Here is a 13,752-nt window from a genome sequence, read left to right on the forward strand (position 1 = left end):
TTGCAATCCACCATTTTGGGTTCATATTAGTTCTTTTCAAAAGGGAAGGTTGTCATTATGATGTACAAATCAGGCAAGGATTTTTCTCCCTCAGAAATTCATTTCTGCAATCCACTTTGCCATATGTGGTGTGTTTAAACGTTATTATTTCTTTTCATCCCGCTAGGAATTTCAAGGCAGCTACCATCCGCTGAGTTCTGTGTTCCTTTCAAAATTTTCGGAACCCATCTTGCACAAAACTTATGGTACCCTAACTTTTGGGTCACAACTTCATGCAATAAGCTCAGCGAAATTTGCGGAAACTCAAACAAGAGCTCTGTTATCGTAAAACGGCGATTTTCACGAATCTTGTCATTGATTCTTGCAACCTGTTCATCTGTCACAATGCTCGGTCGCCCACTTCGGTCTTCATCGTGAACGTTTGTGCGGGCATTTTTAAACATGAGGCACCAACGCCTCACTCCACTTTCAATCATCACATCTTTACTGTAAACTTCACACAGTTGTCGATGAATGTCAGTCAGTTAAGTGTCTTTCGCCAACAAAAATCGTATGACCGACCTCACTTCACAACTGGCGGGATTTTCAATCCGAGCACTCATGTTAACGATGTATTATGAACAGAGCAGGAGTGACACAAACTTCACACGTCCACAGATGGATGGGCGGAAGTCCCTGCACAAAATGTCTGCGCTCGCCCCATCCCTAGCGGCACCCCTGCCGAAATGCGAGTGACTTTATGGATAGCCTTCGTATATAAACCCAATATTAACTTCCTATTTATTGAGAGCAATTTTGTGGGAAAATGTAAAATCCATTTTTGGCCCTTTGCTTCATAAACATGACAATTGCTGGTCAGCACCTTCACCACACCATATTCCAAACATGTTCTGATAACTTTGACAAGTAATGTATTTTCAGCTTTGTAGTTTTGTTACGAATTGTTGCTGGATAAGAACATTTCATATAAAAAAATATATCAATTTGGAGGATATTTATTTAATTTATGAAATACATACCTGTAGCAAACACTTGACTTTTTCTCATCCTCTTGTGAAGCTTCTGGGTCATTCATCTCGCCATCCAATAAGAAGTAAAATCCCCCACCAGGAATTTTTTTCCATTCTAACACTATGGTATGGTGAGTTAGTCCAAAGTTTTTGAACCCAATTTACATCACTGTATTTAATAATATAGTTTACATACTTGGTGGATGGGAAATAATTGGGATGTGTCATTCATAAAACTGCACAGTGGAAAGGTTTGAGACAAGGGTGAAATCCCCCCCTCTTAAAAACTTGCCCTGTCTCTAATGGCTAAGGATGCTAATTTACCAAAGGTTTAAAAATATGCTAAGTATTCATGGGCGTCTGGAAGGGGGGGCCGTGGCCCCCCTGGAAAACGAAAGTCAACCAAAAATTACATATTTCACATATATAATTTAATTTCAGCCTCAATAATATGTGTTAATTATGGCACGAACATGATAAATTTAAATTTAAGCAATGTTTTTTTGAGGGATGAACACTATTATTGGTGAAAATATGCCATGTTGGCCCCCCCTTGGACAAAAAATACCTTCCTTGCCCCTCCCTGGAAAAAATCCTGCGGACGTCCATGTACGTACTTACACCTTTTCTCAGATGAGCAATAATATCTCTCTTCAAACCTTGAATGCTAATTGAAGATATACAGGATAATGGTAGAACAGAAACACAACAAATATATTTTATAGGGAAAACATCATTTAATAATTATCATATAATGTATACAGCATTGAACAAAAATGAAAATATAAGAAATGATATTGCATTTTGATGAATCTTTTTTACAAAATTGGCCTACAAAATCTTTTGAACTATGTTTAACAATGATGCCCCCCACTGAATAATACTCACTATTTACACATTCTAGGCTTTCGCAAAACTGCATGCTAAATTCACTTTTTCTGACTAGCACGGTGAAAATACTCTACATGCCAAATAAACTGCAGGACCTGGTCGTCAACCTGCTGCAAATTCCTTTCCCTTTGTGACAACAAACACAAAAGAATTTGCCAACAAGGTGGATGAGGTCCTGCATCGAATGTGCCTATCGATTAATGACAACACTTAGCAAGCTAATCACTGGACATTGAGCGATGCGATGAAAATGCAACTGGAAGGAAAAATATGATTACGTGTAAAAGTTTCCATGGCTCCGTTTATTTCCCTCAAAAGTCCTAAATACAAACAGTTTCGTAGCAGCACCACTGCTTTTCATTTCCCATCCTGTCTCCGCGTGGAGTTTCTTTTCAATAATGACGTCTGGGTGCAGAAGAGAGGAGCTGCTTTAGGCTGAATGAGGATAGCCCCAATCCAATTCCGGCCAGGAACAATGCTGATGACAGGACCGACCTGTCAACCCCTGGTCGGCTAGCAGAGACAGCCTGCAAATACAGAAATTGTGATTTCAGCTTTTACTTTTAGCAATGGAAAGTTGAAAGTTTTATGCTGTAAATAATTGCACTTATTGAAAATCAAGTGTGTCTTAGTGTCTGATAATTATCATCAGGTGATCTTTCAAGCACCAAAAATGACAGATATTAGCTCTTAAAAGACTTTTCATTATTCATAACCAGTAGAGCTTCAAGACAAACTATTCTACTGCTCATGCTCTGCCTTGGCCCTTGAGTTGAGTTCTAATAATGCACCTGAATCCAGCAATATATGGTATTATCCTCCCCAAATCAAATAATTTAATTCTCATACTGGTTAATTTTTATAACAATTGTGCACACTCGAGTGTTTTTGAGGAAATTTTAGGTGTGTGTGTGGATAAATGGCTACTAATAAATGCAATATTAATACAGGGTGAGCATAAAGTCTTTCCCTGATTATGAATATTTATATATCAACTTCCACGGTAGATAGGCAAATAAAACCTATGGCAATAAGTAGTGCAATACATCAAGGTTTTTTTTTCTATTTCTTTGTTTTGTCTGATTCCTATTCTGATTCCCATATCATGGCCACCGCATTTGCCGGACATAACCCCTCTTGACTTTCTTTTCTCTGGTTACGTTAAGAACACAGTGTTTCGTTCACCAGTTCCTGATATGCAAACTCTTCAGCCACAAATACGGGATGCTATAGAGACGGTGAAGGAATAGATGTTGGCAAAGACATGGAGAGAAATTGAGTATCGCCTCGACGTTCTAAAGGCAACAAAGGGAGCACATGCCAAGTGTACTGAAAACAAAAGATTATGAGTTAAGCTACCATTTCCAACAAACCGCATATCTGTATCTAGCATAGTTCTTTAGCAATAAAAGTTTGTAATCAGGGAAAGACTTTATGCTCACCCTGTATTTTACATTACCTGTGTTAGAGTCAGCCTAAAGGGGGATAAAACTACTCGAGTGAGATGCACAGCCATGAAGCCTCTGATTGCAGATGTTCTGTCTACCTGCAACAAAAGAAATACAATGTTAAAACTGGATATTTTCCTCCAGACAAAAACAAATGGAAAATTTTACAAAGAGAAGCCATCTTTCTGAATATGCTCCACTATGATTTTCTCCTTGTATGTCCTTACTGCAAATGTCACAACTCAACACTCAAAATTTGCAAGATATATACACATACAGTGTTCTTTCTGGCAGTGCAAAATTGTGTATTGGCTCAAATTTACCTTGCCTTGGGGGGGGGGGGGGGCAAGATATATACATGCAGTGCAGTATAAAATCATACCAGCACTTCTTTCATAATGAGAAGAAAAACTAGGAATAAAAAGCATATAGATAAATAAGTACGAATATATTCCAGTATCCTACATCATTTTTATCACTATTCCAAATTGACTTATGAAGAAGCGTACTGGAACTTTAAGCAGAGAGAGAGAGAGAGTGAGTGTGTGTATATAATTCTTGGGCACGTTTTGGCATTAACAAATACATACAACACTAACTAGAAAATAGGGATAAAACTTGTAATTGCTGGGCAAGAGTGTGAAATACTTGATCTTTACAACATAAAGTATGATAATAGCAACAAAAGAGATGAAAAGCCCAACCACAAACACACAAAAAAACATTCATAATCCAGGTATATTGTTGTACTGATCAATTTTATGTTCATAGTGCGATTATGAATGTTACTAATTTTTCTGCACATCTTTCGGGATAAAATTTCTGTAAATAACTGCCCTCCATATCACATGACTTACCAATGCAATAAACAGTTGGTGAACTAGTGCATGATTCGAAGTCGGTGACCCGTGTTTTTGGAGCTCGAATCACAATTGCAAGCCAAGTAAACTTTGGTAGAAACAGAATAGGTAGTAAACTGAATGAGTAGTGCATTCCTGGCACGGTTATTTTTAGGTATAGTAAGTGTCGACGCCTGGCAGGCAGCCACACGTTCGCGCGTGTTGCAATCTGCAATCAACCTTCACGCTTGATGCAAACGCACTCTAGACAGAAACAAACGGCAGGGGAAGGTTAGGACTTCCACTTGAATAACACTTTTTTAAAAGCCACTAAAATGTTATCTTCTGTGTATTGAACCATGCCATGAAGGAAGTTACATAAGGAATATAAAAGCATGGCACCCATCACATTCTCGATCTCGCCATAGTGGAGATAAGCGAAATTATCGGCACCATGCTCTGATTATCTTTATCCCCCCCCCCAAACAAGTACCCACTGATTAAGAGGATAGGTGAGCCTCCAGGATAACACTGGCCTACGCAGAGGGGAGCTGATGGGGCTAAATTTTGGCAAATCAAAATTTTCAAATGAAAGCGGCACAGAACTCGGGAAAACTGAAGTGGTAAATGCAATCTCCCCTTCCCCCCATTACCATTCTTGTCTTTTGAACAACTTTTAAAACGAATGTTAAAAATTGTATCACGAAAATTTTATATTGTATACCGCCCCCTAAAACGCAGCTATGCAATAGCCACCTGTGTAATTCCAACCCCCTCCGGGGGGAAAAAATAATCCTGCGTACCTACTGGCTCGTGCGGTTAATTTCTGCAAAATGTTAACCCTGGGAATTGAATTCGAGTACTTTCAAATAAGGGGAAATAATGCGATTTATAAACGAAGCAAGTGAGTAATGATCCTTGGAAGAAGCACATTACACAGTGGTTCGAATCCCACTTCGAATTTTAGGCCCAGTTCGGATCAGCCTTCTAAGCATAAAGTGAGTGACAAAAATGCAACAGTGACACTCGACCGATTCCCACGTTTAGAACTTTTCAATTTCAAACACCAGAGTGCAGATGAAATCATGAATTCGCAGCTCGAGAGCACACGGTATACTTTGAGCGTGTTAAACCTTTTACTTTCAAACAGTTTCCGACCGTTTGAAGACTATTTAACTTTGAAAACTACGGCATATAATTACCAAATTTCACTTCACATTACACGTGGGCTGTGGGAATTATGAATCCGCCAGAAACGAAACTCTTACGGCACTTTTCCATACTGGCCATTTTTTAGTCATTTTCGGGAATCCATTTATGACAGATTTTTTTTTAGAGTGTATCTCTGGCAACGAGATGCGTAGCTGTACAACAATAAACGTGAATACACATTATTGTTGGATTTTTGCTGATATTTGGACAGGAAAAATGTTCGGCAATTCTGTCCAACTGTTCAATGTGCTTGAGCATAAAACGACCTGACTTTAAAGTTCGTTATTAAAGACATCTTGATAATTATCATCGTGTCTATACGTGCAGTTATGAGTTAGCTTACAGACAAGCTAAATAGCAACTTTCAGTTGTAACGGATGACGGCCCACTACACAAATCAATTCGGACCAATCCGCGCAGATAGAGAAAGACAACATAAACGCATATTTCACAAACTTACAATCCATCAGCGCCAGGAGAAAGTTAAATAGTGGGTGAAGATGTAGAAAACAGCTGGAGGAAAAAGCGACACCTGGTGAAAGTTCGAGGGATGCCCCCTGCCTCTTTACATACCAAGGCCAACGACTTTGATCTCTGCCACAATGAATGATGCTCACCTTGGACGCAATGTCTGGTTCCTGCGTAAGGTCTTTCATCGCTTGGCAAGAATATATGAACTTTTACAATTGTGTGTAGTTAGTGGTAGTTACAAAACCCAAAGAAAGGAATGTACTTTTTAAACATTGCTATTTTCTTTGTTACATCATTTATGTACCTCGTTTAGCATGAGTGTAAATAGATACACGTCTGCCTGAGTCGACATTTTCAACACCCAATTGCAAGTGGAGACATGATTCCTCATATAGATTAACGTTGGGTTGGATATTAAAACAATTATTTCAGGCAAATAAGTATTAGAAGCTGCTCTTTGAACATCGGGGTGGGGGGTAGTAGTGTTAGTCCACTGGATGAGTAATCTGAAGTTGGAATAATAATGCTCACCTGTCGAGTGTAATGTGTAAATGACAACGAAAAATTCAAACTGTAACGTGGTAAGTGTTGCTGATACTCAGACAACTATTTCATAGCATCAGAAGTACCCGCAAAAAATACCGGGTGAAGTGAGTGTAAAGTTAATGTGCCTAACCCCACATACTGTCAACATTCTTTGTAGGTTACACGCCGTTAAGAATAATGGTCAAATGTGACTATACGACGCACGCTTTTAGAAGCGATATCGGGCGGGGCCACGCAGAGGTTGTGCGTGGCGATCAGCCAATGGCAGGATTTCAACGTTGTACAGTTAGGAGACTGCGGCGCGGAAGTTAAAAGCCGTGTTCTGTATTTTTCTAGCGCGCAAAAGTTTTCATAAAACTCGCCACTGTAATGTTGATCATAAGATGGGGAAAGACATTTTGAACCTGACTGTCCAAGTCCCATGAATTTCCGTCGCCTACAGCCGGAGTTATCGTTCCTTTAAGAAACAAGGGAAACAACACCTTTCATTTCCATTTTTTTTTCGTTGCCACCGTGTTGACGCAGCTGAGTTATTGTGTCTAGGGAAAACTGTGGGTGTTAAATTCGCCTCGATATAAACAATGACCCTTCATTGTTCTGGGCGTTCTCGAACATTGAAAGTCTAGGTCAGTTTGAGTTCAGCGTTCTCGTAGCAAGGCCGGTGTAAAATTATTCGCTTATCGTTCACTCGTGCGCCACAAAGAACAGTTTGTAAAAAGATTAAATACAGCCCTTTCGTGCGATAGTGTGTGTTCCGTGTGTTCTTTTTATTTTAAATAATGTCACTCTCGAAACCTAGCGCCAGTAGCACAGGCACCAAGGGTGCAAAATCTAATCATTAACTTCCAGGAGAGTGACTCGGAAATGAGTGACACGGAGACCGAGGAAGACGACGAGAGCGGTGATGAATAAATAAATACCTTCAAGCTTCTTTCAGGTATGGGTTTCTCGTATATGCTGCAGTGATATGATATTATAATCCTGTGTAGAAATATTCACTATATTATTTCACTGTACTCATATATACTGTGCATGCATTATCAAAATAATGGACACATCGCGAATCTTCTGTCCTTCCCTTGCGCTAGCAGTTAGTTTGGCAACAGCGCAGTAGCACTGACTGGGTATTGGCCGAACTCATGTTCCTTCTAAAAGCGTGCGCCGTATAAATTATATATTTACATATTACTTGGCCAGCTTGGATGTCTCATTTTGCACCAACCGCTGTTTCGGTACTGTGACAGTTTCACACCAGTCGTGCATTTATTTCAATATAGTCGGAATGGGCACTGCTACTGAAAATAACCCCGACTATACAAGAGAGTATGAATTTCTCATGTTGCAAGTGGAAGCGTTTTTTTTTTAAAAAAAAAAAAATTGATTATTAAGCTAGATACGATGTTTGAAAAATATGATAACTCAACAACTTCAAGTTACGTCTATTCAAATGAAAGTTTCGACTTTTCCTCCTGAGAATCAAATCTTCAACCTGTCCTCGTTCCGTTCATGTGTTTTTCTGTGCCATCCAAAGTTTGATATTCCTAAGGGAACAATTAAAATAATACTTCCATAAGCGTAATGCTAAGTTTTCTCCTCCTCCTACGACCATCCAGAGCACAGACCGTTCTTCACCGCGCGGAAAGGTCAGTAGGGGAGGAGCAGTTTAGGTTCCTCGCAACAAACTGTTTCTCTTGCCATTAAATAGTCCATCATTTTCTGCTATTTCCAGTAAAAAATGCACATTGCAACATGCATGGGGCCTCGCACATAACGTGATCTCGACCGTTTGTTGTCCTGACGTGATCACCACCACGCTCGCGCCGCCCTTACCCTCAAAAGTGCCTCCACCGGATATCGAACCCGTGCCCCTTGATTACAAGGCAACGACGCTAACACTGCGCCATCGGGGAGGCCCCACATGCAAATAAGAATAAACATGCTGAAACACTCTTGCTGAGGTCGGGACTCGAAACCTGAACCTTCGCTGACGAGATTGTGGGGGAGAGTACTTAAAGCGCTTGAACATCTGGCTTTCATGGATCGTTATTTCAGATGAGTGACAACAATAATATACTGCCCACCGTCTGCACAAGAAAGATACACGAACTGCAACGCTGTACGACATAATCAACTTTACTGGGAGAATTATGGGATTGGAGTGGTAGAGTGGCGTGAGATTTTACTCTCTTTGTACTATTATTACTGCAATTCGTTGCATTCTCCCCAAAAATTAACACTACACTGTTCAGTTAAATTGTTCCTATAAACAACACCAGATGGCTGTCGAATGGAGTGACGTCATGAGATTTTCAATATGGCGTGTCGGATGGTTTATTAGTCACAGTCTCACCCTTGAAACAGACGAGTGCTTTTCCAACCTGTTTCCTCGATATTACGTCACGGTATGTACGGTGAAATCGGGTTGAATTTGTTCCTTATGTTTTCTGTTATGTCCTTAGTATTTATTCTTTCACATTCGTTCAAGATAAGCACAGTTAATGCAACGGATTCTTGCAATGCCAAATAACAACCATTTAATTTACGATTAGATTTTGCTCTCGAGATTTACACAAATCTCCCAACACATTTTCTACAAGTAATGAAACTGAACTGGGAAAATTTCATAAACGATATCCTACAGCTTGATTTGGGCCAAACACTTATTTAAATACTACTTCATGTTTGGGTAAGCCAGGCGGCAAAAGGACCTACAGGTTAACATGGAATCAGAATTACTGTGCAATGCGCTTCCACACACTGTATTATAGTGGAGTGTTCGGAAAGTAGCTTGACAGTACTGAATTCCTAACGCTTCCACCTATCTTAGTTTATTTTTTACACGTCTAAAGCCACCTGTTGGATCCTGTCAACGCCTTCTATCCCGCCCGAACTGTTTTAGACGTATGCAAATGTTTATTCCTACTAATGAATGTGCAGCACGACAAGTTAGATAGTTTCCATGGCCTTTTCATATACGTATATGCCTTGTTTTGGGAACTCCATAAATATCCGCCGCTTTCTTGATGTAAATATTAAACTTGAACTGCTCCTCAGGTAGCAGTCCTGGTAGCACCTTCGTCTAAATTTGCATAAAGAAGGTATCATGATTTAGCAAACTTTTCTGGGCAGTTCTCTAGACACTGTTCAAATAAATCCCTAGCACGCTTGCCATAACGATTCAAGAATTCTGTCAAATGTGTATTCCATGTGTCAAACACATTAGGCCACTTAAATAATGCCAAACCCTTCTTATATGCTTTGAATGCTTCTTCAAAGTACTTATGTTCTTCTAAGAAAACTCGAGAATTTATTGTAGTTTATGGAGCAATTTTCAGGTCTATGATTCTATTATAGACAGCTTCGTAAGATTTAAAAGTGCCAAACCTTTCTTCTAAATGTATGTATTTTCTATTTCGCTTATGAGTCGTCCATAGCTCAGTTAATGCACCTTGCTTTACGCAATGCATTTCATAAAGATTAGCAAAGTTTGTTTAAAAAACATATGCCCAGATAGGCTAGTCGAAATTAGATCTTGTGTAGTGTACTTCGCCAGGAGCGTATATTCCAGGCTAGGTAGGCTATCTGCGAAGCCTGAAGCCTAAAGAGTAAAATAGAGAAGAAAAATCGAATAGAAACGGAATAAATTTACTCATTTCAATAAGAAAATTAATGGCGATTCTGAAGTTGGCAACCTGAATTCTTAGGGGTTGGCAACCGAATTCTTAGAAGTTTGCAACATGAATGAAGTTGGGATAGGAACATGGCTTCCTTGAAGAAGGCAAGAGCAAGCAAAATGGGTGCGTCTGACTTTGCCTAGGACCAAGTGTCACAGTGAGCTAGACCAGGTTTTGGCTCAGACTATGCCACTGATGTACACGTTATCTCCGAGACCGCGGCGTTAGTCAAGACTTGCGTCCCACGCAGTGCAAGGTGGGCAGGAAAGGCATTTGCAATCAATGCGAGGACGACCTTCGCAGCTTGACTTCCTCCCCTACTGTCCGTTTCCTTGTTCCGTTTCACCTTGCATTAGACCCTGCCCTTGGGAAGTTCGTCCGGCCAGGAAATGCTGAAGATATTCAGCTTTGCTATTTCTAACCAATTCTGGACTGATCGGATAAGGTCGGTTTAAACTCGAAAAATGTTGATTCGTTGCCAATCTAGTGCCCCAGTGTCGACCAAAGATATTGTAAACAAACACCAGATCAACAGAAGGCACTGATTTTCCTGATCGATTGATTACTGGAACCCGGATGGTCGAACAATTGAACATCGTAGTGCTGGTTGAGCGATGCTCGCTGAGCAGACAGATCATTTACTTGACGGCGTCTCCTCATTGATCAAAATATCAGTGCCTTTGAATAATCTGTGATCAACGTGGCTGCAGTGAGTGGACAAGATTTCAGTTTGAAAAGCTGTTAATTATGGAAATAGTTGATGCGGACACACAACTGTTGAAATTTTCATTTTCACACATTTTGCACAACTTTCCAAAAACTACATTGTGTATTTGGAATGAACACTTTCATTTTAATACAATTACAAAAACTGGAATATTATATTACATTCTGTTACTTGAACTTCCTCCGTAATTACAATATATTGCAAGCCGTTCATCATAAATACTGCCCTATTCGCCACCAGCCCGCCATCCTCACACAGTTTTCCTCTTCTTATTCTCTTCCTCACGAGATCGAAACATAAAAACGCTATGTTCTGTGGCTCAAACCTGTGGCGAGCAAGCTTCAAGTTCGCTCAGCGATCAAGTGAGCAGCGCTCGCCGAGCAACGTTTATTTGGCCGTCAAGTAGCTGAGCGATCACGTTGTTCGCTGAGCGCTCAGATCCTTGACGCGCCCCAGTAGAATAGGAACAACTTCTTTCAGTAGGAACCACAGTTGATATAGGAACGATTTGGCTCGAATTGTTCACAGCGGCGGCTGGTAGCTCTGAATTAGGTGAAGAGTTAGTAGGAAGAAAATTGGTAATAGCCCTTCACCTCATTCAGAACCAACAACCTATGTGCGTTTGAAAAATAAAACGAAAACTGAACTCACGTGGTTGCCGGACAGCGTTGTGTACAATACAAAAATTACGGTAAATTGCTGTTTCTAGTGCTGAAATAATTGAACCATTCTTACCACAGGAACAGCGTATTTTACTTCCTTTCGGTACTATGTATCATTTTCGACACTACAGAGGAGAACCAGACAGGCACTTGCATAAAGATGTGATACTGTGTCCAGTGTCTGTATCATAATTTTTCAGGAAGAGGAACAAAATCTTTTTCATTCGTACATCGGTATATCTGAATACAAGACCACCGTTACTCCCTGCCTCTGTGCAAACTTGAGTTGTTTTAAGTTCGCTTTATGCACTGATAGGCTAATCGGGACTGGACCCACAGTTTAAAGTGGGATCCGGACCACTATAGGGCTCCACCGGGTATCGAACCAGGGACACCTTGATTACAAGGCGACAATGTTACCACTACGTCACCGGGGAGACCCTCTATGCAGACTTGAAATGAGTAACACTGCTGGTGAGAAAAACTATGGGGGAGGACAATGTAAGAGGAATAAACAAAAGTAACTACACAGTATGTATATACGAATATATTACTATAAGAGTATCCATTACAAGCCTCTTACAATTAGGGCTTTCTTAATATTGTTGTTTAGACTTTTGTGGTGCATTCCGTGCTTCTCAAATACACTAGTGTCCAAAATTAAAGCAACAAACAGAAATCCTTTCCTCGTGTGATTTTTTTTGATAAATTTGCCAAGTTTAACCTGTTGCTATCGTGATTTTTTGTTGATAAATCCTGGCACATTAATGTTAGTTTATTTTCTATCTTAAACCAGTTGTCTATGACATAATAAATATTACTATCACCTGATCGTATTATGTGGTCAAATGGACACACGGGAAAGAATTTCAGTTTGTTGCTTTAATTTTGGACATTAGTATAGATAATGATCTCACTGAAATGAAGAAACAAAACATGCCTTACAGGGAATTCGAACACAGGCCTCCTCTCGGAGCTGGCTGCATAGAGCTTTCACTAGCCGTCAGGGCCAAACAGTATCTCTATTTTGGTAGTTTTTCTACATCTTGGGTTAATCGTGTCGATGGCGATGAACTGATGAGATTGGCGATGGAACAAACACGATGACACACATCCATGCATTCCCAGGATTCTAACCTGGGTCATTTGGCTTGGTAGCGAGTTTACATAACCACTCCGTCACGAAAGCTGGCTCAGCCGATACTGTCACTGTACGAACCGATCGAGATCATATAAGCAACACTAAGCCAAGATCTCTGGTACGACGCCAGGAGTACCGGGTTCGAATCCAGACCTGGGCACGAGTCTTCTTTGTGAGCGTCGCTTAAATTTCATACCATCGTTCATTCTCATATTTGCGATTATCCCAAAGAGGCGGAGAAAAATGAACAAATCAATCAACAGTGAGCCAATACTTACGTCTTGGCGCCAATGAAGTTTCATCTTTACTCTTCTTGCGTTTCCGCGATCTTTGACATGGACGAGCGGGATCGTCACACGATTTATTGACAAGGTTTATTTTACTTCGCTTTCCTGCCAATTTTGCTAATCGCGAAGGGGGATGAGTGGTGACATGATGAAGGGACACTCACGAATAACTCCCATGTCGGGATTCGATCCCGATACCCATGACGTCACAGCGCGCTGTGCTAACCACTCCGCAGGATCGTCTCACGAAAGTAACGTTTTCCCTTTTATAATTAGCACACTCGTGTTCGAGTAGTGGCACACTTATCGACTCTCTAACTGTAGGTGTGCCACTTTATGTGAACAGCAGCGTACAATCGAACAATGAGTCACTCAACTAATGATCTTCAATTATGTTAAATAAGCAGTACGTTACCGGCACAGTAAACGAAACGCACATTCTACGACTTAATACTCACTGTGGAACGGAGGCACTCAACCACAGCCAACCACGGCAACCAACAAACTGGGAGTCGGGAAAGCGAGCGCCCGATCTCTCCCCCGACCTTCCTGAGGCCGTTCCAAGTTCATACAATGTCACCGCGTGGACATAAGCGAATACACTCCCGCGCTTACGCATTACGCGAGGCCAGGAGCTGGGCACAGATAGCCATAAGCTTCATTAGTTCAGCTCGAAAACACACCAAGGCGGGTGAATAAAAGGTGAGTAATTCAGGTAAACAAGTTTTGATTGACAAGGGGTGACGCAATCGCACAGAAGCCGCCTTCAATCTTCCACAAGACATTTTTCTATTTACCACTCATAAAGCTGGAAGTGAGAATCAAAACAAAAATGTAGTTTACA

The 13,752-nt window shown here is 40.6% G+C and overlaps 1 protein-coding gene across 1 annotated transcript; it reads right to left on the minus strand.

Moving 5' to 3' along the window:
* Positions 1-1,723: 1,723 nt before the first annotated feature.
* Positions 1,724-13,041, minus strand: LOC146004512 (uncharacterized). Its single transcript, XM_083143385.1, has 3 exons — positions 12,900-13,041; positions 3,361-3,447; positions 1,724-2,428 (listed from the first exon to the last, which is right to left on the minus strand). The coding sequence occupies exons 1-3, from the start codon at positions 12,921-12,923 to the stop codon at positions 2,294-2,296; spliced, it is 246 nt and encodes an 81-aa protein (XP_082999511.1). The 5' UTR covers positions 12,924-13,041; the 3' UTR covers positions 1,724-2,293.
* Positions 13,042-13,752: the final 711 nt, after the last annotated feature.

Source organism: Lepisma saccharinum, chromosome 21, assembly GCF_977018435.1.
Source record: "Lepisma saccharinum chromosome 21, izLepSacc3.1, whole genome shotgun sequence".
NCBI lineage: Eukaryota > Metazoa > Arthropoda > Insecta > Zygentoma > Lepismatidae > Lepisma > Lepisma saccharinum.

Excerpts from the sequence above, each read along its gene's own strand:
- LOC146004512 (XM_083143385.1), bottom strand. The coding sequence starts at position 12,923 with ATGAAACTTCATTGGCGCCAAGAC. Across the intron at positions 3,448-12,899 it reads AACTTCATTGGCGCCAAGAC|GTAGACAGAACATCTGCAAT; the intron begins GTAAGTATTGGC and ends CTTTTGTTGCAG. Across the intron at positions 2,429-3,360 it reads TTAGGCTGACTCTAACACAG|GCTGTCTCTGCTAGCCGACC; the intron begins GTAATGTAAAAT and ends CTGTATTTGCAG.